The sequence below is a fragment of the Equus caballus genome, chromosome 8 (genome assembly GCF_041296265.1).
Source record: "Equus caballus isolate H_3958 breed thoroughbred chromosome 8, TB-T2T, whole genome shotgun sequence".
Classification (NCBI taxonomy): Eukaryota; Metazoa; Chordata; class Mammalia; order Perissodactyla; family Equidae; genus Equus; species Equus caballus.
The window spans coordinates 14,931,304-14,959,226 of NC_091691.1; the positions used below are offsets into that span (position 1 = coordinate 14,931,304).

The 27,923-nt window shown below is 50.7% G+C and overlaps 2 protein-coding genes and 1 long non-coding RNA gene across 3 annotated transcripts in view; all 3 read right to left on the reverse strand.

Moving 5' to 3' along the window:
- Nucleotides 1-5,026, reverse strand: part of SLC7A4 (cationic amino acid transporter 4) — a 40,603-nt gene extending 35,577 nt beyond the window's left edge. Inside the window, exons 1-4 of the mRNA XM_070219969.1 lie at nt 4,964-5,026; nt 4,281-4,360; nt 3,802-3,892; nt 879-978 (exon numbers count right to left, since the gene is read on the reverse strand). The gene's annotated coding sequence lies outside the window, so the exon portion shown is untranslated. The remainder of the gene's footprint in view (nt 1-878; nt 979-3,801; nt 3,893-4,280; nt 4,361-4,963) is intronic.
- LOC111774625 (cationic amino acid transporter 4-like) lies at nt 954-11,739 on the reverse strand. Its single transcript, XM_070219970.1, is given in 7 exon segments — nt 954-5,260; nt 5,897-6,451; nt 6,553-6,661; nt 6,919-7,559; nt 8,028-8,595; nt 8,597-9,050; nt 11,602-11,739. Coding segments are annotated over 5 exon segments (1,905 nt in total). The 5' UTR covers nt 9,011-9,050; nt 11,602-11,739; the 3' UTR covers nt 954-5,260; nt 5,897-6,278.
- Nucleotides 11,740-14,000: 2,261 nt separating this feature from the next.
- LOC111774618 (uncharacterized) lies at nt 14,001-27,813 on the reverse strand. The gene is made up of 3 exons (XR_011420783.1): nt 27,644-27,813; nt 16,296-16,557; nt 14,001-15,467 (listed from the first exon to the last, which is right to left on the reverse strand). It is a non-coding gene; the product is annotated as an uncharacterized lncRNA (long non-coding RNA).
- Between the last annotated feature and the right edge of the window lie 110 nt (nt 27,814-27,923).

Here is a 27,923-nt window from a genome sequence, read left to right on the forward strand (position 1 = left end):
TCTGCCTCAACTTACCTCACTGGGGGCATTTTCCTGGGGCACAGGGTTGATGGCTCGATGGGGCAGGACCCTTCCTCCCCTCACAAACCCAGCTGCCAGCCTGTCCTCTCCCCTCGATGGAGCTGAGCGGTGGCCAACCCTGACACCTGCCTTCCAGGTGGAGAACGTGTTCTCGGCGACCAATCTCCTTGTGACGCCAGATCAAGTTCAGGGCAGATGCCCAGAGGCAAGGCTGCCTGGGAGCCTCCCAGTGGGTCCTTGGTTCCTCCACCAGCCCTGGGTCACCAGCCATGTCCCCCCTCCTCCTTCCCAGGTGACTGAGGGCTCAGCATGTGCTGCTGTAGCCCAGGCACTGAGCTGAAGCCTTCTCATGAATAATTTCATTAGTCTCACAAACACCCTGCCTGGCAGGAGGTACTGCAGGCCCCATTGAAGAGGAGAAGACTGGGGCTCAGCCATGCTGAGTCACTTCCACGAGGCCTCCAGCCTGTGGGTGACGGGACTCTGCCCCCCTGAGCAGTCTGCTTCCAGAGCCTTCTACTGTTGTTCTCCGTGAGGTGTCCAGGCCCCTCCCCATCCTGGTCCCTCCTCAGCACTCTCCAGGTTGTCAGTTTAACACCTAGAACTGGGCACAGTGCTTAGCTGGGCTCTAATAGCAAGGCCAAGCTGAAAGATCACCTCCCCTTCTCTATGCCCAGCGTCTGTTAACGTCTCCCAGGACAGCTTCCATTTTCCAAACACAGCACACTCCTTCCTTTGCGAAGCACAGGGTCACTTATGATCTCTGGGTATTTTTTCACAAGTGTGGTCAAGCCAGAGTGCCCCACCCTCTTCTTGCCTGTTCATGCAGAAATGCAGACTATTCTCTGAAATCTCACCTTTTCCTCTTCCTGGGGATGTCCCAGGAATCCAGTGTCTGTCACAGAGCACACTTGTTCTCCTCCTCAGCAATGGACTTTTTTCCAATTTCTTTTATTGCTATAAAATACACGTAACATAAAATTTACCATCTTAACCATTTTTATGTGTAGAGTTCCCCACTTTTCTTTTTGTGCAAGGAACACTGACCCTGAGCTAATGTCTGCCCCCATCTCCTCCTACTTTGTATGTGGGACATCACCACAGCATGGCTGGATGAGTGGTATAGGACCACATCTGGTATCTGAACCCTTGAACCCAGGCTGCTGAAATGGAGCAAACTGAACTGAACCACTACATTACTGGGCTGTCCTCCCCTGAGTTGTGGATTTTCTCTGAACAGTTCGGTCCCAGGACATAGACCGGGAAGCCTACCTCCATGGTGACATCTTTCTTTAATTGAGTTCAACACTGAATCGCTTACTGGGCTGGAAGGTAACTGTGTGGGTCCCTGTCCCCTGGGTCCTGGTCACTGGTCTCACCTCAGTTGCTGGGGGTGCCACATGTTCTGGTTGGCCCTGTGCACAAACGAGGTGAGGCACATGCACAAAGCATGTGCTGGCGTTCAGCAAACACACACAATGTCCCTCCTTTTCTAAAAGCTCGTAAGACGTCTATTTAATATTTGGTTTGTAGACTGTCCTGAAATTGTGCTGGGACTACGGTTCTGTGTTTTCTGGAATCTGATTCCTCTTTGCCCATGCCCTGCCTTCTCGCCCTTCCCTCGAAACTGCTGGGGCTGTGAAGTAACTCATCAGGTCTGACAAGCAGGCTTCCTGAGTTCCTAAATAGCAGAGTTCCTGCCAGCTCCTCAGGGGTCCTGGTCATCTGGCCCCTCCAAGCACATGCACTATGTCCTTGTGGTGTCACAGCCTCCAGCAAACACCTGTCGAGCCTCCCCCAGACCAGGCTTGCAAAACTCCACCCTCCCCACCTCAGGGAGTTCCTGCACAGACAGCCCAGCCAGGTGGGGGGGCCTGTGATGGGGACAGAAGCTGCAGCTGGGAGAACCAGGGAGGCTCGTCAGCCAACCCAGGGCCTCAGGAAGGCTTTCCCGCAGGGTGTGAGGCTGGAGCCGGATGTTGAGGATGTGCAGGCAGAGGGGGCTGCGTGGGCAAAGGCCGTGAGCAGTGCGAGATGAGGCCCCCTCCAGGGCTCCCGGCACTGAGTGGGGTTGTCCCTAGATTGGGACTGGGCCAGGGAAGGGGTAGCCGAAGGTCACAGAGGCCCCGTGAGCCCCTCTGAGGAGCTGAAGTGGATCCAGCATCAGCGGAGCCACAGATGGGCTCCGGGGAGGGCGCTCAATCGTCTGTGCATTGGGATGGACCACGCGGGCTGCGGGAAGGTGTGGATGAGGGCAGAGGTGGGACCCGCAGTGGTCAACATGGGACCCAGTTGGAGATGACAGCGGCCCAGCCAGGTGAAAAGGAGGGGCAGACTCAGAACATAGGTAAGGACAGTGAGGCAGAGCCAGTAGCCTACGCTTAACTCAGTTCACTTCTCACAGTCCCATCCTGCACAAAGTGCCATGATCTCATTTGGCTTGTCAGAGTCCCCAGCCCCTCCTGTCACCCTAGTGCTGTGTTCCCTGGAGCCCTGGACAGCGGCGTCCAGCCTCCACCTGCAGAACCACGTCTGTGGAAGTGCCTGATGCTTGAGGGTGCTCCCTCTCCAGGGTCTGGGACTCCCAGAAAGCTCGCCACTGTCCCCTACTGGCTGATACCCAGAACTCTGTGACCATGGGCAGGTACCAGTGTCCTATTTGATAGCAGAACAAGCCAGGAGGGGCCTAGCCTGTGGTCCTTGGCCAGTGTGTGGGGTCCCACTTCCCTACAACCCCTGTGACAATGGTCCCATGCTTTGCCTGCCACACCCAGCACCTCTACCCTGGCACAAAGGCACCCCCCCCACCCTCGAGTCCCTCCACCTTCCCTCTTCTGCTGTCCGAATTGGACTAGAAGAGCTGGGCCTCCAGGAATCACTTTCGCCCCCACCGGAGTGACAACTATCAGGAGGAGGAGTCTCGTTCTGACTAGGGCTACAGCACTGCACCCCTATCTGGCCAGGGGCTGCTTGCCCTCCCCATCTAACCATCTCCCTTTATTTGCACCCTCCAGATTTCCCATGTGCCCCAAACTCAGGGAACCCTGGGGGCTAAGCAGGGGAGGGGCATGTCCCTGCGGACTGCAAGGCTGGGTCACGAAGGGGAGACACTTCCTGGGCCTGGACAGCTCTGCTCTCTCACCACCTCAGCACCCTCCATCCATTGGGGACCTGCCGGGCTGACGAGGACTGTTCTGAAGGGGAGACGGGAATGCACAGCCACATAGCTGGGGGCCCTGTCTTCTGGCACCTTCACTGGGATGGGGGTTCAGAGGGGCATGCTGGGACCCCGGGTGGCTGCAGTGTGCAGGCCTGGTGGTGCCTCTGCATCTCTTCTTTCTCCAACAGCCCCCTGCCACTCCCTTCCCAGACCCTGTGGAGACTGAAGGGCCCGGAGTTTGCCTTGTGTTTTCAAGGCATAAACACGGGCCAGTGTGTGGTGCTCAATGGGACCCGCAGGACCTGTGAGATCCGGGGCTGGTGCCGTGTGGAGTGTGACACTGTGCCAGTGTAAGTGTCCCTGACACCCAGGGCAGGGTCCCAGGACCAGCAGAGCCTGCCCCTTACCTACCCCCACCTGCGGGGAGCTGGACACTGTCACCAGGGTGGCCCTGGCACCCACTCATTCACCCTTTCCTGAGGCCTGTAGCCTTTCTCTGCTGGTTGGGGGTTGAGAGTTGGGGGGAGAGATAGGGGCTGGCAAGGGTGGGGGCCCTGCCTAGCGGACTCACGGATGAAGCCCTAGCAGGCCCAGGGCAGGGGGTGGGGGAAAAATCCTACCCTTCAGCTCCCACACAGACTGTCACTCCCCCAGCTCTAGCCTTGGCGGGGTGCTCCCTGGAGATCACAGAAGCCAGTTTTGTATGGAGACCTGCAGGGAAACAGTAGGGCTCCTGTTGGGGCTGGAAAACGCTCTCCCGGGCTCTGTCTCCAGTGTTCCCAACAGCTCCCTGCTCTCCAGCTGTCCACCACCCTGGCTGTGGTTAACTCCGGCCCTGCCCGGCTCCCAGCCCTCACCCCCCCAGCACTGCCACCACAGGTAGAACCCCTGCCCTCTCAGCTACCCTGCACGGGGGTCTGTGCAGCCAGAGTCCAAGGTGGGGGAGAAAGAAGCCTGACAAGAGTTGTCACAGCTGTTCTGGTCCTGGTGTCCTAGGGCAGGGCCCCTCCCAGCTCTGGGCCTCATCCATGGAATGACGAGTGCAGGGAGCAGATGATCTAACCCCCACTAGGATACCAGGCACTTCTTGGGCCCTTACCTGCTCAGCTTATGAGCACCAGCCCCTTCCTGGTGGCAGCCCTTGGGCCTTCCTGGTGGCAGCCCTTGGGCTGTGGGGGGCTGAATGGGGAGGAGGGTAGAGGGGCTGACTTGGTGGGCATGGGGTCCTTTGGGACCTTCTATCTGTCTCCTTGTGACTCCCAACCCAATGCCCAGGAAGCTGCTCACCAAGCTATTGGGAGCCATAGGATGGGGAGGCTGTATATCTGCACATGTCACTGCTGGCCAAGGTCACACACGACAGCGTGTCTGGGCAGTTGGCCACCTCAGCCTGAGGCAACTGCACAGGGACCATGCTCTGACCAAGACACCATGTGCAGACCAGGGGCCAGAGACAATGCCTGTAATAGAGCCCATGGAAGCCCCCAGCAGGCTGGCCTGGTTCTGGCTCTGGCATCCTCCTGGGGGCCTGAGTCCTGCATGCTGGAGAATTTCCCCATGTCCTCAGGCCCACGGTCAGGAGGGGAGGGACGGGGGCTGCAGGAGTCCAGCCCTCTCTTGGTCCCAGGGAGGGGTGGGGATTTGGGGGGGTACCCACCCCAGGGAGACAAGGGGCTGCCTTCTCATGGGTCCCTGGTGACCAGGTCATGCTGGCAGCTTGCTGGTGGGGTGACATGGGCCAGGTTGGGGAGGCCTAAGGCTGGAGCCCAGGCTGGGAAGCACCTGGAATCATCTGGAACCTGGAGCCTAGCAAAACCTTGGGGTCCCTAGTGCCTCTCAATCCCCAGAGCAGTGTCCATGGGAGGTGGGGTCAGAAGGGCTGGGGTGAGATATCACAGCGCTGAGGCCTGGTTACTGGAGCGAGATGACGTGTGCCTGGTTGTCTTCGGGGTCCAGAGAAAGCTGATGTCAAGACTGCAGAGAGTCGAGGAGTAAAGCTTCCAGAGCCAGCAGCTTCCTGTGTAGTCCTCACAGGCAGGAACAGGGAGTTGGAGGCGTCTATGGTAGACGTAGCATGGCCTTGGAGAGACCAGTGAGGGTGAAGGGTGAGAGGGTGCAGGGTGGGCCTGGGGACTCCCCCAGGGTCAGGCTCTACAGCCACTAGGTGGGGCCCAGGCGCTCGTGCACCAACCCCACGCTGTTATCACAAAGCTCTGACGGGGTGGCAGAGAGAGAGGCAGCTGGAGCTGTGGGCCCTGAGCTTGGAAATAGCTGTTGCCTCAGTCTGCAGGTGGGTGTGCACCCCCAGGGAAGTCGTGTGGGCCATGTGGGCCTGTGCCTGAGTATGCATGTACCTGGGCAGGTGGGCCTCTACATCCCGGGGCCTCAGGCACATGCCCTGCAGTCTAGGAGCCCTGGGAAACTCATGGAACCCCAGAACTCCGCTGCTCTTTCTAGGCGGCCTTCTTGGGGTCTAGGCTCTGCTCTCTGGATCCACTCCCAAGTGGACATGTGGGGAGCCTGCACCTGCCCTGTCATGGACCCGTCTGTGTCTGGCGTGTGTTAGGTCCCCTCTGAGCTTGGACAGTGGCACTGCCCTGAGGGCAGGACCCTGGGTCCCAGGCCTGGCCATGTCCCTGACTCTGAGCTCTCCCTGTACTGGTGCTTCCCCCTTATAGAACCTTGGTACATTTGCAGTGGATTGGGAACAATCACCTGGTTCCCGAGGTCAGGTGAGGACTCAGTGCCACAAAAGATGCCACAGTGGACACAGCAGCAGGCCATGTGGGTGGCTGAGCAGTTATTACTTTGGGTGCCTAGGGCTGCGGGCCTCTTCCCTGCCCACCCTACTCCACCTGCCCAGGTAGCTGGAGTTGGTCATAAACTGGAAGGTGCTGGACAGAGTCCACCACCAGAAGTGGCCGTGGCCCACTCCCAAAGACTCGAAGTTCAGCACCTGGACTAAGGTCTGAGGTCCTGAGGACCCTTTGGCACGGACAGGCCTGCAAACCTGAGCTGCCCCGGATAGAAGGGGCTGCCACCACCACCACCAGCCTCCTGAGGAGATAGGGGAGGGCAGGCAGGCCCCCAGGGGTCCTCATAGACTGGCAGGCTGCTCCATGTGGCCAGGCTCATGGGTAGGGGCCTGGCTGAGGGGCGGCAGGGCCTGCACCGTCTCCTCTAGGCTGCCACGTGTGGCAGTCAACCCCGGCAGCTCCCGCTGGTTCTCCTTGCTGTGCCAGATGCCGTAGACAAAATACACCACAAGTCCTCTAAGGATGGTACAAGCCTGAGGGGCAGGTCCCAGCCCAGCTTCCCTGCTTGCCCTCCTCCTGCAGCCAACCCAGGGTCCCAGCCTGATCCCTACTCACCAATCAGCAGCCAGACGGAGAAGCGCAGCCAGGTCAGGGAGCTCAGATGTAGCATGAGGAAGACGTTGAGGAGGATGCTCGCGGCTGGAATCAGGGGCACCATGGGAACCTGAGGGGGCAAGGGCAGGGCTGCTGGGCTGCAGGGAAGGGCTCTGGGCCAGGGCCTGATTTCTTGGGAGTCCACAGAGACTTTCTTCACCTGTGGAGGTTCCAGAGACAAGGGCCCACTCGCCATGCAGAAAGAGGGGGATGGGGTACTGGCCGCCCCCACTCCGTGAACCCTGGTGTATCCTGCCACGGCAGAGGAGGAAGGGGCGAAGGGAGCTGGCTGGGCTGAGAGTGAGGGGTGCTGGCTGGAGGAAGTACCTGAAAGGCATCCTGCCGGCGCTGTTGCTGGTGGGCCCCCAGGACGAGGAGACTGAGCAGAAACACGACGGAGCTGAGCAGGAGCAGCAGGGTGTGGCCCCAGGGTGGGAGGTACAGGGCCGACTTCCCAAAGACCAGCACGCAGTCCAGAGTGATGGCTGACACCACCAGGACACGGAGTGCCCAGGCCACAGCGACTCCAGGTCTGCGTCCACTCATGAAGCCAAGGAAGGGCCTCAGGGCTGGTCGCAGCTGCCCAGGCTCAGGGGCTGAGGGCTGCTCAGTGTCCTCCAGCCGTCTGTGTCCTGAGGAGTCCTCATACCCCTCAGCCACAGAGCCAGGGCTGACTGAGCCCAAGGGACTAGATGGAGGAGACTTTTGGAAGCGTAGCACAATAATGCTGGTGTTCACAACAGGGCGGGTGACCAGGGTGCCAATGGACAGGAACTGGATCAGTACCTCAAGGTCCAGCAGCACCGCCAAGAGAGGCATGAGGAACCCGAACACCAGGATGCCCACTATGGGCACCTGTGTGCGAGGGTGCACACGGGTAAATATCTGGAAGAAGAGCCCGTCAGTGGCCATGGCATATACGATGCGTGGCACAGCAAAGAGAATGCTGAACAGGACAGTGGTCATGCCTATGGCAGAGGGTGGGAGACCAGTCAGCATGGTGGACAAGCCCACCTGTGGTTGCTGATCGGGGCCAGAGCATGGGTGGCCCCTTGGTAACAGGGGCATGAGTTTATCTGGGCTCTCAGAGTGAGCCTGAGTGTAGGTAGGGTACTGAACTGTTCCCCCCCACCACCCAGGAATGGGACAGCCCAGTTCAGGTGACAGACCCACTGGAGAATCTGATGAAGGCTGAGTCCTTCCACCAGGAAAGGACCTGGCAGCACATGCCCAGAACTGACATTCTGTGTACGATTGGGAGGGGTGGTGAGCAGGTCCCTCCCAAAAAGCCTGGGTGGCGAGTCTAATCACTAGCACCTTCCTGGGCCCAGGACACAACTGGGAACACAGGCCCAGATGGAGATGTCGTCTTGGGAGGCTATGGGCAGGGCCCCACCACCCTGTCCTCTCCCACCTTACCCAGAAGGGCCTCTTACCGCAGACAGCGCCAGCCGCCACGATGAAGTCCGCCCAGCTGTAGCCCCGCTGGTAGAAGGCATCAGCGAGTGTCCAGTCAGGGTCTAGGTTGTGCCTGGGCACCATGAGGGTGAGCACAGTGGAGGCGAGGATGTTAGTACCAGCCACCAGGCCAACTGAGATGGCGATGGCCATAGGCACAGCTCGCTTGGGGTTCTGGCCCTCCTCACTGGAGGCAGCAATAGCGCCAAAGCCCACGAAGGCATAGAAGCAGGTGGCAGCACCAGCCATGATGCCAGAGAAGCCAAACGGCGCAAAGCCGCCCTCCTCAGTGCTCCAGTTCTCCGGATGGGCCAGGACAAACCCCAGGGTGACGATGAAGAGGATGACAACCAAGCTGATGGCAGAGAAGGTGCAGTTGAGCCAGGAAGAGATGTGGACTCCACAGTACACAAATGCGGAGGCCAAAAGTATGACTCCAGCAGCCAAGAAGTCCGGGTACTGGGCCAGGAACGGCACCTGCCAGCTGCCCACATGGGCCATGGTGAAGCTGCGGATGCGGTGGCCGAAGATGGCGTCCAGGTGAGCTGCTCCAGGTGCGGGCCATGGCAATCCCACCAATGAGACATTGGATGAGCAATATCCAGCCAATGAGGAAGGCCCACAGTTCACCCATGAACACATAGGTGAACAAATAGGAAGTGCCCTTGCGGGGCACACGTGCTGCCAACTCCACGTAGCATAGGGCTGCCAGCAGGGAGGCCATGACAGCTACACTGAAAGACACGAGCACCGCAGGGCCGGCCATCTCCTTGGCCACAGTGCCCGTGAGTATGTAGAGGCCCAAGCCCATCGTAGCACCCATGCCCAGCAGGATCAGATCCAGCACGGTCAGGTGGCGCTGCTGCGACATCTCCATGGTGGACTCCTCCAGTGGCTTCAGCCGGTTCAGCTTCTGGCAGAAGCGCGCCAGGCTGGCGGTGCTGGGCAGTCCCCAGGCCATGGTGGGCAGCTGAGAGGAGCACCAAGCCGGCTGCTGGCACCTACGAGGGCGAGAGAGGAGTGACAGGCTGCCCCGATGGATCCTGACCAGCCTTCAGTCATTGCTCTGACCCTGCCCTGAGGACCGAAGCCTTGAACCACTGGCTGCCCGGAGGGCTGGATGAGGCAGGGTCAGGGTCACAGGGAAGCATGGAGACTGCTTTGGCCTGCCTCCGGGGCAAGGGAGGGAGCCTGGTGGAGGGGGACCTGGGCATGTTTGGGAGGGGCCCTGAGGGTGGGGAGGGTGCCGCCCCAGGGAGCCCGGCTAGGAACCGCTCCAGTGGTCTGGGATCCCAGGGCAGGGTGGAAACCAGAGGCTTCCAGGGAGCTGGGCCAGGGCTCCAGGACCCAGAACACAAGTGACTCTGTGGCCCTGGGTGCAGTTAGAGATGTTCATCCCCCCATCCCCCACCCTGCCAGGCTGGTATATCAGCTCACCCCTCTGGGAGTGGGTGGCACCCTGGGTTCTGTGCCTGTCCCGGTACCCAGAGATGCCTCCGGAGTCAGTTCTGTAGTGCCACTGCCCACTGATACCAGATCCTTTGCCTTTTCTCTCACCTGCATCTGTCCCCATAAGCGTTGCTGTGACTCACCTGCTGTCACTGCCACGGTCCCTCTGTGCCGAGGGCCTGCCCAAACCCCTGAGCGCCAGATCCAGCACTGAGCCTTACGTCATGGTGACACAGGCATTCAGCCCACCCTACCAATACTTCACACGGTCAAGACCAGAGTTCCCCAGGTTCTAGGGAAGCCTAACTACTGTGCCTGGTTCACAGATAAGGACATCCAAGCCACCAGGTAACTGACTAACCTAGGTCACTGGGGTGGTTTTAGGAGGCCTGTGGAGGTGAAGGTCCAAGTCAGGGAGTGGGGGGGGTCTGGACCCCACCCGCTTTCCACTGCTGCAGACACCCTCCTTGATCCCTCATCCCAACACAGGTACTCCACCAGCTGGGCACCATCCAGGCCCCTCCACACTGGGAGCTGTGGGGCTGTCGGCGTCAGGCAAGACGCTGATAAGACGAGGGTATGAACCTGGCTGAGAGGCCCTGGGCAGCACCTGACCTCTGGGCACAACGGGATGGCAGTAAGCCACCCTGAACCGTTGACGAGGGAGTGCGCAGCTTTGGAGACTGTTCTGGGAATTGGCAGGACTCACGCTGGCTGTTCTGAGCTTGTAGCTGCACACGATGTTCTGAAAGGAGGCAAGCAGACTCCTGGGGATGATCTCCAGCTTGGGGCATCCCTAGGGCCCCTCAGACACCAATGACAGCCCTTTCTAGACAGGAGCACCTGTCAAGCCTGGGGGACCCTGGGGGACCCTAACGGCAGCTCCCCACTTGCGGATATCCGTGAGAAGTAGCGTGGACTGAGCATCTAGCCCATGCCAGTCCCCACATCATGGGAGGCAGATCATGGGTCTCATCACATGACCATCAAACCCCCCACCCCCCACCCCAGGCTGATTTATTCCTGGGGCTGAGGGGTCTTTGTCCTTCTGCTCTTTCCACTTCTTTGAAAGTGTAAAGGTTGGTGTGACAGGGTGTGAACTTGTTTACAGCAAAATGATGACAATCCGTGCCAGCAACGCACAACTGAAACAGATATCCTCTTCCCCAAGAACCCTCTCCATGTTGTCAGGTTTCTATGTGGTTTGTGGAATAGGACTTCAGGGGCACCTGCAGGCTGTCTGGCTCAGTGGGCTGGTGACAGGATGGTGGACTCCCAGACAAGATGGTGCCACTTACAACACTCTGCCTTAGCCCGCCCCCTTGACCCCTTCTGATATTTGGCTGACATCGTCTCGAGCAACTTCTCAGGTGGGCTCCCACTTCCTGCAGGGATGACAGCTCCAGTACTTTGCTCTTGTGTGGCCTAGACATAACTGGGCCTTATCCTGAAATGCTTTCACAAAAATCCAGAAAAACGCATTTCAAACCAAGAGGCTTGTGCAATTTTATAACAGGAGCTCCCCCAACGCCTTGCTGATGACAACCTGAGAGCTGGTGTGCAGGCTTTCAGAGCACTGACTTTATCTACCCAGAGAGGGGCTCTCACCACACACCCCTTCACAGGCACCAACATCCAATGGATATCTGTGGCCAAGCATGGTTGATGCAGTAAACCGTAAACTTCAAGGGATATGGCTGGGCCAAACGCTGGACCCCACTGAGCAAGGCAGTTGCACAGAGCAACACCATGAAGATGCAGTGAAGAGAAAGCACTAAAAGATACATGAAAAACAAGAGAGAACACTTCCCACCTCATCCTACAAAGCCAGGATCACCCTGACACCAAACCCAACAAAGACATCACAGGAAAAGAAATCTACAAACCAACATCTTTTAGGAATAGAGAGGCACAATTGCTCAAGTGAATACCCGCAAATCAAATCCAGCAACATATATAAAAGGACCAAGTGGGATTTATTCCAAGAATGCAAGACTGATTGAACATGTGAAAATCAATCAATGTAGTATGCCACACTAATAGAACAAAGGACAAAAACCACCTGATCCTCTCAACAGACACAGAAAAAAACAGTCAACACACCTGGAGTAGAAGGGACTGCCCTCAAACTGATGAAGACCATTTACGAAAACCCTCGGCTGCTGTGCTCAGTGGTGAGAGACTGAAAGCTTTCCATCTGATCGGGAACAACCTCGGGATGTCCTCTCACCGCTTGTGCTCAACATTTTACTGGAGGCTCCGGCCATGGCAATTAGGTGAGAGCATGAAATCAAAGGAATCCAGATTGGAAAGGAAGAAGTACGACGACCTCTAGCACAGATGACATGATCTTATGGAGGAAAATTCGAAAGAATCCACAGAAAAAATATTAGAACTGATAAACAAGTTCAGCAAAGGTGCAGCATACAGACTTGTATACAACAGACAATACACAATATAAAAATGTAGTGTATTTCTATACAGTAGCAATGAACTATCCAGACTTAAAATTAAGAAAACAATTCTGGTTATATAGTATCAAAAAGAATAAATTTTTGTACAAACATACCTTAGAATAAATTTAACAAAAGGAATACAAGACTTGTACACCGAAAACTACTAAACATCACTGAAAAAAATCTGAAGACGACCTAAATAAGTGGAAAGACATCCCACTTTCATGGACTGAAAAACTTAATATTGTCAAGATGGCAATACTCCCCAAATCGGTCTGCAGAATCAATGCAATGCCTATCAAACTCCCAGCCGCCTATTTTCCAGAAATTATCAAGCTGAGCCTAAAATTTAGATGCAGATACAAGGGATCCAGAATAGCCAAAACACTTTTGAAAAGGAACAAAGTCGGAGGACTTACATGTTCTGATTTCTAAACTGACTACGAAAGCTACAGAAATTAAGATAGCGTGTTATTGAAGTAAAGACAGATAGAGATCAATGGAGTAGAACTGAGAGTCCCAAAATACGGCCATTCAATTTTGAAAATTTATGGTCAATTGTTTTTAAAAAATAGACTTCATTTTTTTAGAGCAGTTTTAGGTTCACACAACACTGAGCAGAAGATGGAGTTCCCATATACCTCGAGCCCCTGCACATGCCCAGCATCCCCCACTATCAACATCCCCAACTAGATTGGCACATTTGCTATAACTGACGAACCTACACTGATACATCATGATCACATCAAGTCCGCTGTTTACTTAGGGTTCACTCTTAGTGGGTTTTGACAAATGTATAGTGACATATACATGTATACACTATTAGGCTATGCCCTAAAAATCCTCTGTGCTTCACCCATTCATCCCTCCCTCCCCACTAACACCTGGGAACCACTGATCTTTTTCTGTCTCCACAGTTTTCCCTTCCCAGAATGTCATATGGTTGCAACAGAATCATACAGCATGTAGCCTTTTCAGATTGGCGTTTTCCACTTAGTAATATGCATTTAAGGTTGTCTTATGTATTCTCACGGCTTGATACCTCCTTTCTTCTTAGTGCTGAGTAACGTTTCTTGTCTGGATGTACCAGAGTTTATCCATTCACCTACTGAGGGACATCTTGACTGCTCCCAAGTTTTAGTAATTATGAAGAAAGCTGCTGTAAATATCCACGTGCAGGTTTACTTGTGGACCTAAGTTTTAAACTCATCTGCATAAAAGCCAAGGAGTATGGTTGCTGAATCACATGGTAAAAGGACGTTTCATTTCATAGAAACTGCCAAACTGTCTTCCCAACGACTGTACCATCTTGCACTCCCACCAGCGATGCATGAGCACTCCTGCTGCTCCACATCCTCAGCAACATTTAGCGTTGTCAGTGGATTGGATTTTTGCCACTCTAACAGGTGTGGAGTGGTGTCTCAGTGTTGTTTGAATTGGCAATTCCATAATGACATACGATATGGAGCATCTTTTCACAGGTTTATTGGCCAACTGTAAATCTTCTTTGGTGAGGTGTCTCTTGGGATCTTTTGCACATTTTTAACTGGGTTGTTAGTTTTCTTATTGTTGATTTTTAAGAGTTCTTTCTCTATTTTGAATAACAATCTTTTATCAGATATCTCTTTTACAAATATTTGTCCTAGTCTATGCCTTGTCTTCTCATTCTCTTGAAGACCAATTGAGTTTTTAGAAGAGTGCCTAAACAGTTCAATGGGGGAAACAATAGTCTTTTTAACACACTGTGCTGCGACAACTGGATATCCACATGCAAATGAATGAAGTCAGACTCCTACCTCACACCACACACACAAATTAACTCAAAATGGATCAGAGAACTAAATCTAAGAACCGAAACAATACACACATATCACAGGGATATTGCACGTTCAGTTGCAGACCATTGCAATAAAATGAATGCCCCAGTAAAGTGAACCACATGAAGTTTTTGATTTTCCACTGCAAATAAAAGTTATAATTACACTACACAGTAGTGTATTAGGTATGCAATAGCATTATATCTAACAAAAGAATGTACATACATTAATTAAAAAATACTTTATTGCTAAAAAATGCTAACCATCATCTGAACCTTACAACTGAACGAGTTGTAATCTTCTTGCTGGGGGAAGGTCTTGCCTCAATGTTGAGGGCTGCTGACTGATCAGGGTGGTGTTTGCTGAAGGTTGGGGTGGCTGTGGCTGATTCTTAAAATAAGACAACAGTGAAGTTTGCTGCAATTGACTCTTCCTTTCACGAACAATTTTTCTGTAGCATGCAATCTGGTTTGTTAGCATTTTAACCACACTAGAACTTCTTTCAAAATTGGAGACATCCTCTCAAACCCTGTCACTGCTTTATCAACTAAGTTTATCTAACATTCTAAATCCTTTCTTGTCATTTGAACAATCTTCACAGCATCTTCAGCAAGAGTAGATTCTATCTCAAGAAACCAATTTGTTTACTCATCCATCAGAAGCAACTCTTTATCTGTTAAAGTTTAATCATGAGATTGCAGCCATTCAGTCACATCCTCAGGCTCCACTTCTAATTCTAGTTCTCTTGCTCTGCCCCCCATATCTGCAGTTACTTCCTCCCCTGAAATCTTGAACCCCTCAAAGTCATCCATGGGGGCTGGAATCAACTTCAAAACTCCTGTTAAGGTTGATATTTTGACCTCTTCCCATAAATCATGAATGTTCTTAATGGCATCTCGAATGGGAAATCCTTTCCAGAAGGTTTTCAATTCGCTTTGCCCAGATCCATCACAGGAATCACTATCTATGGCAGCTGCAGTCTTACGAAATGTATTTCTTAAATAAGAAGACTTGAAAGACAAAATTACTCCTCTATCCCTGATCAAAATGGGCATACAGGATGGAGGCTGTGCTAACAGGCATGAAAACAACATTAATCCCACTGTGCATCTCCATCATAGCTGTTGGGCAACCAGGTACGTTCTCAATGAGTGGTAATATTTTGAAGGGAATCTTCTCTTCTGAGCAGTAGGTCTCAATAGTGGGCTTAAAACATTCAGTAAACCATGTTGTAAACAGACGGGCTGCCATGTAGGCTTTATTGTTCCATTTACCGAGCACAGGCACAGTAGATTCAGCACAATTCTTAAGGGCTCTAGGATTTTCAGAATGGTCAATGAGCATTGGCTTCAACTTCAAGTCACCAGCTGCATTAGCCACCAACAAGAGTCAGCCTGTCCTCTGAAGCTGTGAAGCCAAGCATTGAATTCTCCTCTCTACCGATGAAAATCCTAGACGGCATCTTCTTCCAGAATAAGGCTGGTTTGTCTCCGCTGAAACTCTGTTGTTTAGAGCAGCCACCTTCACGAGTGATCTTAGCGAGATCTTCGCTGTAACTTGCTGCAGCTTCTCCATCAGCACTTGCTGCTTCACCTGGCACTTTCATGTCATGGAGATGGCTTCTCTCCTTAAACCTCATGAACCAACTTCTGCCAGCTTCATTCTTTTATTCTGCAGCTTCCTCATCTCTCTCAGGCTTCAGAGAATTGAAAAGAGTTAGGGGACTGCTCTGGATTAGGCTTTGCCTCAAGGGAATGTCATGGCTGGTTTGATTAGTGGGTTTGTGACAGAAGGCATCTCAAGCTCTGGAGGGACACCGGAGACACCGTTTTCACTACACCATCCTTACTGCCTATGCAACAAAGCTCTTTACTCTCTCTATTTTGGGGAGTGAGCATTTTGGATCATGAGAGCTACATCATCTGTGTCCTCCCAAGGGAGGTCTCCTGCATCCAGGGTAAAGATTTATTGTAAGCCTGGAAAGTTACCTCCAGGTCTTTCCTTAAAAAGGCTCATTGCATTGAATCACTAGTGGAATAAATACACAATTGGAGATCCCACTCATCAATGGCCAGATGACGCATCTTTTGAATTAGAAAAACTTCTATATTTGAAAAATATTTTAGAAAGCACTTATCACAAGCAGTTGTGTTACTGCTGTTTCAGGGAAGATCAAATTAAAAAGAAAACCCCCAAAAACATAATGGCTAGCCTGAGGGAATCTCTTAATAAACTGAAAGAAGTCAGACTTAGAACAAAAATTAAAAAGCAAATTAAATGAAAATCCTCCTTCTCCTCCCTCCTATACTCCCCTGGAACCCCAAGGCCCTGTCCCTGACTCCCCACAAGATCTTCTGGATCTCTGGGCCCCTGGCTTAACCTCCTCCTCTCAAGACTTAGCTCATCAGCCAGTTCCTCAGCCACTTCCCTTAGATCCTAAAACTCCAACTTCTCCATAAAGCATTCAGCTGCCCATCATCACCTCCCTCTCTTTAGAAGACTTACAGGGGCACTCAGGCCTCACCTCCAAGCTAGGGGCACACAGGTCACCTGTGTAAATGCTGAAAGCCAGGAAGTGAATTCAGTAGAAGCAGCCAGGAGAGGCAGGAAGGCTGGCTTTGCTGTCCCTTATCCTCCTACTTCCCAGGGCTCTGTCATCTTCAGGCATTCCATGCAGGGTCCATTGTGGATGTATCCTGGACGTCCACTGCAGAGAATTCATGTCCCCTGGACAGCAGGTGATCTATTAAATTATGAAACTCTCCTGCCTCCATTGTCAGACGAGCCTACGAAATTTGGAGAGGGATTAGAAAGTTAGTGGCTATTCATAACCCCACCCACAGAGACCTCTACTGGCTGCTAAGGGGGGTCCTTCCAGCCCAGGATTACACTGTAGTTGTCAGACAGGCCAGGCGGCCCCCTGGAGGAAACCCACTCTCATAGGGGAAAAGAGGTGGCCAGACCCTGTCCCAGGCCCTCCTGCAAATGACCAGGAAGTGATTCTGCTAGAGGCTGATATTCAAGGTTTAACAGAAGTGATTTTAGAGGCATTTCCTCCTACAGTGAACTGGTCAAAAGTTGAATCATGCACTCAGAATGAGGGGGAACATCCAAAAGCCCTTGTTGAACTTGTCATACAAACCTTTCAAAGTCACACTGCATTAAACCCAGAAGCCCCAGAGCACGGGAACCTCCTGGTTTCTGCTTCAGCAGGAAATTTTCTTCCTCATGTAAAACAACAAATTCCAAACAGTGTGGGTGGTTGGTCAGGGCAACGAGTAAGTGTAATAATGGAGGCTGCTACACAATTCTTTGAAAATAGTCAGCAGGAAAGTAAAAGACAAGGAATTAAAAGCAACTCTTCTGGCTTTACAACTTGGATCTTTAGAGAAGAAAAATGCAACCGAGAGTAAATTACAGCCCACTCAGAGGCCTCCCTACTTGCCTCCAGACAACTGGAGGTGTTGCAAGAAACCAGGGCATTGAAAACAGATCCTACTGCTCTTAAGAGAAGGGGAAGCTTAAAAAATACGCCCCTTTTAGGCCCCAGCACCTCCAGAAGGCTTTTCTCCTCCTGAGAGGCATTTTCCCCTAAATGATGGGGTCAGCCTATCCTCAGTTGCACCTGTGAGCCTACCATTAAACTAGAGGATGGGAACTGTATTTCTTAATTGACACTGGTGGGACTTCCTCTACTATCCCTTCAGAGGCTTATCCCTACCTCTCACCTCTGATTATATTCAAGCTGTTAAGAGTCTCTGGGCAGCCTATTTCATGGCCCGTAGCTCAGCCCACTCCATCTTTAGGCCCGATCACACTCATCATGCCTTTCTAGTCTCCCACTGTTGACCAGCAAACCTTCTGGGCAGAAGTTTGTTATGTAAATTGAATGCCACTAGAAATTGTAATGAGAAAGGCATTTTTATCTCCCTGCCCTCAGACCACACTCCAAGTCTCCTATTTTCCTTGCTAGAAACGCATCCTGATATAAGAGGATGAGTCTTCAAAAGATGTCCCAATTAGTCTCTGGTCTACACATGCAAATGAAGTAGGATTCTTAGCATGCACATTACTAAGAAAAAGAATAAACTGTGTCCCTCAGTAACCCAATACTCGCTCTCCAGAGATGCAGAGTGAAGATTTCAATCTATAACAGACTCTCTTTTGCAACGGGGTATATTCATTTTCACTTCCTCACCCTGTAATACTCCAATCTTGTGATAAATAAATGACAAACATATAGGATATACTGGAGTATATGAGGAGGCCATCTGGGTTAAAACTAATTCAGCCTCACCTTGTTTTACCAAAAGGGCCTGACATGGCCCAGTGAGCATGCACTGTATAAGTGATTTAAGTATTTACTATGTCCCAAAGACAAGAAAAGCGCCATTAAAGATAAGGATGTAACTTCCCCCACGTTGGCATTTCCTTAAAGATAAGCATCTCTCCCTAAACTAAGGATTGATTGCTGACCTGCTGTGCTCACCTTGAGACCAACCATCTTCCAACCGCAGACCTGCTGTGCTCACTGAATTGCTGTGCTGCCAAAGCAATCTCATGACTATCGTCAAACACTATATAACCACTCTGTACACCCCCACTTCTTTGGAGTGTTTGCTTCCTTTGCGAAAGGGCTCTCCTGGGCTATATGGTCCTCGGGGTTGGATCATCAACTTATTCCAATTTGGTATATAGATTGGTTATGGATGGATTATTTGCGTTGACACTGGCCAGTGAAAAAAGAAGGCAATTTTCACTCAGATGGGAACCAAATCTATAGATTTGTACAAGACCCCAGAGCCATAAAGTCTTTCATAGTTCCTCAGCCTCCTTGGTCCTTGATACTGCTGCCATCTCGACCTCAGTTCTTGCTGACTGTTGACCCTTGCTCAGCTTTCTTTCCAACCCCTTTGCACCCTGATTCACAAGTTCTTTCTGCATTTACATTTACAGGGAGGCAATTAACGTGGACTCACCTCCCTCAGGGATATTGTGAGTCCTCTCATTATTTTCCGGAGTCCTTAAAGCTGACATGGATTCTGTACTCTCTACTCAAGGCTCCACTCCTGTTCGCTGTGTGGATAACCTTCCAGTCTGTAATGCAACTAAATAGGGAGCTCTTACAGAGCCCTCATTCTCCCGAAGGCACGAGCTGCTCGAGGCCATAAAGCCTCCAGGTCTAAATTTCAGTGGGTGCAAACGACTGCTACCTACTGGGACATGACATATCTCAAGGCATTCAGAAGCTACCCCTAAATGCCTTCAGTCCATTTTGTCCATCCTTCTACTCAAAACGAGAAAACAGCCACGTAAACGTCTAGGGGCAGCTGGTTACGGCCCCAGCGGATTCCTGATTCTGCAGCCCTTGCTAACCCTCTCTAAGTTCTTCTCCCAACTATCACCCCAGAGCCTATTTCCTGGCCTTCAGAGCCATTAAACTCCTTTGAAACCTTAAAATTAGGTTTGTCCAAACCCCTGGCTCTTGGCTCACCTACTTTTGACGACCTTTTCATCTATACTGCCACGAAAATAGTGGAATTGCTAAAGGCATCCTGGGGCAGTCTTTCGCCTCTCAGAGACATCCTATAGCATACTTCTCATGCCAACTAGATGCTGTATGCCCCCAGGCTTCCATGCAGTGGCCTCATCTGCCACCCTGACTGACAAAGGCAGTACTCCAACACTAGGCTCTCCCATTCGTCTCTAGGTTCCCCATGCTGTGTCTGCTATTTTGCAAATTCATAGACACAACACCTCTCTACAGGGCCAGAGACGACCTATAAGTGCACTCTTAACTAACTCTTCCATCATCTGACATCGTTGTGATACTTGGAATTCAACTACCTCATTACCCCTCCCTGATGATGGAGAGCCCCACGCTATCCCACATGATTGCCCTGCAACTATAGAAATGGTCTCAAAGCCACAAGAGGATCTCTCAGACATCCCTTTAGACAGTCCAGGCTTACTTCTGTTTTGTGATGGCTCCTGTAAACAGAATTTCCAGAGCAATATAAGAACTGGCTATGCCAAGTTTCCCCACATGAAACACTTGAAGCTTATTCTTTGCCCACTGTAAAATCAGCCCAAGATGCTGGACTCATAGATCTTATTAGAGCCTGCACATGAGCAAAGGGGAAAACTGCCACTCTTTACACTGACTCCAGTGTGCTTTTGGAGTCTGCCATGCTGTTGGTACAAGGTGGAAATCCCATGGATCCTTAACTTCTGCAGGAACACCTATTGCTAATGGACACTTAATTGCTGCCCTATTACAAGCTATTTACCTCCCTTCTCAAATAGCCATTGCTCACTCTTCAGCCCATACTCAGGAAATTGATGTCATATCTTCAGGAAATGACAGGCTGGCAGGGCTGATAAATATACAGCTCACCATGGACCCCCTAGTCCTTTCTCCACTCAACTTTTAAATGTGCCTTTATCTCTGACTCCCATTATTAACCAGTACGGAAATGCCCCACAATCTGAAAAAGACCATGGGATACAACATGGCACCAAACAATGATCAGATGGATTAGACGCTTGGCCAACGAGACTTCCTGCAGCTTCTTTTCCTTTGACTTTTTGGCTGCACTTATCTCCCACCAAATGGGACATATGTGCAGATGGGGGATAGTTAAGGAACTAAAAGACAATTGGCTTTGCCCTGGCATCCACAAAATTTCTGACCCAATTATTTCCCAGTGCACTACTTGCCAATCTCACCAAGTTTCTGGGAGAAATCAGCAGAGCCCAGGAAGTGCTCCCAGGCCCACACCACACTTTGCAGCACTCCAAATGGACTTGATAGCCTTGCCCCCAGCTTTAGGCTATTCTCCCTGTTTGGTTATTGTCTGTATGGCTACTGGATGCACCGAACGCTCTCCAACTAGGCATGCAGATGCCACAACACTGGAAAAGAAGTTATTCCTTGTTTTGAAATTCCCTTATGGATCAAATCAGACCAAGGAACTCATTCTACAGCAGACAAAAACTACTTGCTTGCAGAAACTCTGGGGTACTCATTAAAATTTCATACCCCGTATCATCCTCGATCATCAGGGCTGTCAAATTCTAAACATCAAGAGGACTTTAGGAAAGGTCTGGCAAGAAACTGGGCTTAAAAGGCCAGAGGCTCTGCCCTTGGTCCTCATAAAGATTCAGCATATTCCAAATAGTAGAGATGGATTGACTCCTTTTGAAATAGTGTTTGAATGTTCGATGCCTACTGGCGACTCTAAACCTTCCCTTCCTGGATTAAGTGAATATTACGGGAACTTAAGTGAACAATTTGATGCTATGACTAGCTATAGACAAAAATTAACTGGTATACTTGAAGCATATGGTCAACAGATAAAAGAGGCATGGTCCCCACTTTCTGATAAGCCTTGCTGTCCCATCGGACCAGAAGATCGGGTGTCCATCAAGGTCCTTAGAAGAAAACATGCGCTGTCACCTCGCTGGGAAGGACCTTAGGAAGTCCTACTGACCAAATACACTTCCATCAAAATAAAGGAAAGATCTTCCTGGATCCATGCAAGCCACGTGAAAATAGACGCAGAACATCGCTCTAAGAAAACTCAGAGACAGTCCCCATAGGTGACCTTAAATAAGGATTTCCAGGGCCAATTCCCAGGCCCCAGAAGCAGCCAGCCTCATGGAGTAGCCAGTTTCTCCCAGGATCATGGATCAAGAAACCTCACTTTCACCTATTTTCCCCTCTGGCTTTTAAAACTCCCTACACACACACACACACCCCCCACCACTATCGCCACCAACAACCACCCTTTTTCTCTTAACCAGCATACATATTCCTTTTAATCACTTATTAGGAAGCAGACTCGAGAGTGTTGGTTTCTATCTGTCCTACTTCCCTCTCTGAGTTTCCACTATCAGCTCTTTTCCAGTATGTGTCTTGCTCTTGCTAACCCTCTCTTTCTCAACAGGACCAGCACAGACCAACACCCCCTTATGCCAGTTTACCAAACCCTGGCCACACTAACTATCCAATCTGAATGTTGGTTATGTCAATGGCTAGAGAGTTCAAAGAACCTGAACTAGTCTCTGTTCCTGCTGATGTGAACACCTGGTGGACTAAGTACGGGAGATGGATGAACAATAGGGTATGGTGTCCACGACAAGGACAACACCACTCTGCCTCTCCTGGTGAGTCACGTGGGCCCAGAAAGCCTCTAGAGAAACTCCAGGACTGTCCCTTGCCCAGATGAAAACAACAGGTAAAACTTTTTCCCTTTGAATTGAAAGTAACCCTCACACTGGACCTTTCCTTGGTGGCACACCAGGACAGTATTGCAATCAAACTCTGTGGTTTCATCCCACAGGTGGCATCTTCAAACCTCTCAAGGAAAGTGGAAGTGACTCTAACACTACTCCCTTTGGCACAAACATTTGCCAAATCACCAAATGTTCTGGATGGTTTACAAACCACCATTGTATGACCTGGGGTATTACAGCTGCACGCATGATTAAGCTGCCCCATACCACAAACTATATGTGGGTGGATCCAAACTCTGGACTCACATGGTCAGGTGACAGGACCAGGCTTTACAGCTGCCAAAATCAAACTGCAGGCCTCCTGTACCAGCTGTTCTGCAATCTTTTCTGCTCTCTGATTGACAGGAGCACATGGAAAATGGAGATGTTCAGGCAATAACAGTAACAGTAGCAAAGGTGATGGAATACTCCAGACCCTGGGGACTACTGGTTCAGTTCTAACCTTGTCTGTAAACCACATTGGTCTTTTTGTTTCATGTGGCAACCAAGTATATAACGGGTTCCCAGCTCATTGTTCAGGACAATGTGGACTTGGATATCTGGCCCCTTCTGTCACCAGATACTCCACCCTAAATGCTGGACAAATTGCAAACTTGGGTTCCTTTGTTCCTAAGATTGGCCACATCAACGTGCCAGTTCAGAAGTCATAGAGAATCCACTTGAAAATCCTAACTCCAAGTTGTTTTCAGCATCCATAGTCTTATTCCCAGCTTTGGAGATTACGAGGTGGAAAGGCAATCTTAAATCTCTCCATGGTAATGGAACACTACATTCAACACTACCATGCAAACTTTGAAAATACTCCAGTCAGAGATTAGCAGCCTAGCCTCTGTGGTCCTCCAAAATCCACCTGTTGTGGACACTCTGACTGCCCAGCAAGGAGAAGCTTGTGCAATCATCAGTGAAAAATGCTGCTTTTATGTGAATGGAACAGGGCAAGTAGTATCTAACTTCTATCTATTAAAAGAGAAGATTCACATTTCCCATCAGATGAATGAAGCTCACCCATTTTATTGGACTGACTCATTCCCAGGATCAGGAACTGGTTTAATGTGGTGTGAGGAGACGGGATCCAACCCCTTTTCTGCTTGTTCACCCTCATTCCAATCTATGTTCTTTTCTCCCTTTGCAGATTTCATACTACTTGGCTACTAACTCACTTTCTCTCTCCAGAGTCACCAGCTCAGCTTTTAACATGTGAAATTTCCGGGGACGTTTCAGAGAAAGGAACTGATGGGGTTCAGGGCAGGCCACCCCAAGATGTGCCACCCTGGGATGCGGATCATTTTGAGCTGAAGACAATCAAGGCTAAGAAGATTCTGGAAGAATATGTGACCTTCCCCCAAACTGCCTAAAAGAATTAAGTAGAACGCTGTGTCCCAGGAAGCTCTTACCATAGATTACTCTAGGTGTGGTAGGCAAGAAGGCATCCAGCAAGGGCCATTTTATCAAAAGAGCTCTTTTGCATCCCACTGGCTATAGATAGGACAACACAAACATTTGTTTACCGAATACGAAATCTTTTCATCTTTCTATAAATTGCCTTCTCTCACTGTGAAGTCTCAGACCTCTATCTTCCTCTTCTCAGTCCAGAAAGACAGACATACTTCATTTCCCCTGTCTTTGGAATTCTTCACGCTTATGTGAGTTCCCCGTGTGCACATATTAAACTTTTATTTTCTTCTGCTAACTTGTCTTGCGTCATCTGTAATTCTCTGACCAGCCTTAAGAATCAGAAGGGGAAAAGGGGGTTTTTCTCCCTCTTCCCCTGCACCTTCAATTTGTAAAAAAGGCAACATCTGCAGAGCACAACAAAATGAGCTATGCCTGTAATACGTATGGTGACTTATCAAATTAACATTTGTTAGGCAGAGCCCTGGGGGTACTGGATAGTGAACCTCTGGTTCAACAAAAGACCACAGAGGAAGTGAAATAGAGAAGTGTGTTACTCCCAGGTCCTGGAGGACCTAGAGGGGCCACAGCACAAGGCGCAGGCAGGGAGCAGGGTGGGACCTGGGGCAGACACCTTTATTGGGTTCTGCAGCCAGAGTGCTTTCCAGGCTAAATCTGGATTGGACAATTCAAACCACATGAGGTTTTGGTGAGCTTCCCAGGGGTCTCATCTAAGGGGCAAACAAGGGAAAGCTAGAGAGTGCAGGGAGGGGAGAATGCTTCTCACAAGGGAAGTTGTAGGAACCATATGAGGAACTTACATTTACTTGTGGCTCTGTTACCTGGCCCACCAACCCCACAGGAAATTAAGCACAATGCTACTCAAAGCAAGCCTAACACATTATCTTTAGCTTACAGGAAACCACAGAGAGGGAGGAGAAGATGGATTTGACACATGGTCAAAAACAGTTAAAACCAGCTGAAGGCAACATGATAGTCTGACTTGACCTGACACAGAACCTACAGCTCGTCATACACTCAGTGTAATGCATTATCATGCTACATAATACACCTACCCACAGCTATGACAAGAAATTCTAGACCAAATAAGGGATGAAAAGGGGTGGCACCGCATTCCCCAGAAAATCCTGCCCTGTTCCCCATATTCCTACGAATATTCCTCCCCTTCACGATCTTGACCCCTTATATATAACACCTGCTTAATCCCCCTAGAGCTAAAAAGCTGATTTGTGAAATTGTTCCCATTTTTCTATTCTTCGGCCATTGAATAAAGCTTGTGCTATAGAATGCTCAGCTTCAGTTTTGTTTCAACTCTACGAGACTGAACAGGAAAGACCCCTCCAAGGAAGAGCTGGGGGTTGTGGGTTCCAGTCCCACCCATGGACTCTTCCTTGGGTCCCCTCTGATTGTGGGACAGTGGAGAGAGGCTAAATGGGTAACAGAATTGGCACTGGATCATGGGTTCAAGTCCCACCAGAGAGAAACTGGTAACAACTCTGCTGGTCGTCATCTAGGGGGTGTACTCTCAAGAGAGGCTAGTGTCATTTCAAGGCCCCTGCAGGCCACCTGGCCACACAAAATGGATGCCAAGGCAGCAATGCTATGGAGTAGTTTACCGAAACTCCCAACAAACTCTTAGAAGAAAATATAGGAGTAAATCTTCATGACTGTGGGTTAGCCAATGCTTGCTTTCTTTTAGTTTTTATTTTTACTGAGGTAACACTGGTTTATAACGTTGTACAGATTTCACGTGCACATGAGAATTCGACATCTGTATACACTATAGCATGCTCACCACCACAAGTGTAGTTTCCATCCATCATCATATAACTGTCCCCCCCCTTACTCAACCTAAGAAAAATATAAATAAATTGGACTTCATCAGAATTAAAAACTTGTGAGCTTGAAAGGATACCATCAAGAAGGTCATGCCACAGAACGGAAGAAAATATTTGCAAACCATACATCTGATAAGGGGATTGTATCCACAATTTAGGAAGAACTCTTACAACTCAACAAGAAGAAGATAAGTAGCCCAATTTAAAAAAGGACAAAGGATTGAATAGACACTTCTCCAAAGAAGATATACAAACGTCCAACAAGCACAGCGAAAAAGATTCTTGACATCATCAGTCATTCGGGAAATGGAATTCAAAACCACGGTGCAAAGCACCCTCCCCAAGGATGGCTACTGTCAAAAAGTCAGATAAGAACCAGCACTGAAGATGACGTGGAGTGACTGGATCTCTCATAGACTGCTGGTGGGAATGTAAAACAGTGCAGCTGTTTTGGAAAACCGTTGGGCAGTTCCTTAAAATGCTAAACATGAAGTTACTGTATGATCCAGCCATTCCGTCCCTAGGTATGTACCCAACACATGATAACATGCGTCCACACAAAAACTTACACGTCGATTTTCCTAGCAGCCCCAAAAGCAGAAGCAATCCAAACGTCCGTCCACTCCTGATGGAGAAATAAAATGTGAACTATCCACACAATGGAATATTATTGCTCCATAAGAATGAATAAAACGGTGACAAAACATTGATAGATCTTGAGAACACTCTATTAAGGGAAAGGAGCCAGTTACAAAAGACAACATACTGTCTGATTTCATTGATATGAAATCTCCACAGGAGGCAAATCCATAGAGACAGAGAGATCAGTGGCGGCCAGGGGATGGGGGAGGGGGAATGGGAAGCGACTGCTAATGGATACAGACTTTCCTTTCGCGGTGAGGAAAACGTTGTGAAATTAGATCCCAGTCACGGCTGCACAATTCTGTGGATGTACTAAAACTCACTCAAGTGCACATTTTCAGTCGGTGAGTATTACGTTATGGGAATAAAGCTATCATCAAAATAAAGCACCAAACTGTTTCCAAGAAAGAATTCCAGGGGCAGGAAAGGCTGAGTGCCAGAGAGAAGAACCTGGTCAACGGAGGAACAGAGGAAGAAGTCGGGGGACCAGTGCTTCCTCCAAGCTGGCCCCTTGTTCATTTCCTGATTGAGGCAGGGAAATGCGAAACAGAACCAACCAGCCACTTATGTCTAAGGGCTCTAAATGGAGCTGGGAAGCCATGAAGGAAGTGGGTCTTATGCACGTCCTCGTGGGGCAGAACAGGAACCTTTGAAGTCAGTAACGCTGGAAGAAACCTGCAGCTCATCCCAGAGTCAGACGTTGGCCTTCCTCTGGCTAGCCTTATCAATTATTTTTAGCCAAGATTAGCTTTCTGCTGCGAACCCCAATGAACCTTCTTTGTAATGCAAACCTCCCTCTGTGCCTTTCAAAGCCCGACTTCTACTCCCTAGCGGGACACTATTTGGGTTTCTACCTGAATCTCTGCTCCCTGAATTGCAACTCTTTGAGCCCAAAATAAACACCTCTGCCTCTCATTTTCCTTCTTTATTTTTAGGTTAATCGCGCCAGTGGTGTGTCTGAGTCCTGCCCAGCACTTAGATTTCTGTTTTGACTGGAGCCAGAATACCAGCAACAGCTGCAAAGTGAATATGTGCCTGATTTTTTCGATTTGTTCTCTCTTCTACACTAGCCTGAAAGCTGACTGTAAACGACCCCTTTGCACAGCGCGGCCAAGACTTACTTAAAATCACCGCGGAGTTTCCAGCAAGACACAGCCCTGCTAGTGTCTCTGGGGCGTGTCTCCTACACTCCTTAAAAAACGTTGTTACTGATCCCACCTCTGAGCACCGCCCTACACAGAGGCTGACCTGTACTGTAACCACCACATTTACACACACATGTAAACATGCGAACATGTACAGGCCAGGACCGCGCCAGGCCTCCCCCCGGCCGCTCCGAGGGCCGAGCGCTCTCCCGCTCGGGCTCACCAGCGTCCGGTGGGTCTGTAGGGGTCCCCTCCTACAGACGGGGAAACTGAGGCTGGGAGAACTCGAGCCACACGGGAGGAGGGCTCGGGCGGGCCCCCACCGCCGGCTGACCCGAGGCTCCGCTCTCCCTCGGAGCTCCCGCCCTCCGGCCGCTCGCCGCGCGGTAACCGAGCCCCGCCGCGGGGCGCGGAGGCGGCAGGAGGGCGCGGCCGGCCTGGCTCCCCGCCGTTCCAGCCCGGGAGCGCGGGGGAACGAGACGGCGCCGGCGGAGGTTCCAGAGGCCGCCAGGATGCGGGGCGGTCCTGCCACTCACCTGTGGGGTCCGCAGCGTCGCTCGCCTCAAGGACGGAGTCCGCCGTTCGAGTTCTGAGCGCAGACACGTCGGCAACAAAGTGCGCCAGGCGTCTCGCCCTCTGGCCTGGCTGGAAACGCGCCGCTGCCCCCGCGCGCAACGCTCTCAAAAGGCGCATGCGCACAGCGAAGGCCCGCCCCAAGTATGGATGCCTCCTCTGACTACGCGTGCGCAGTGGGGGCAGCTGTGCCCCTTAGATCCCCGGGCTCACGCGCTGTATCGCCAGAAAGGACTGCGCCTT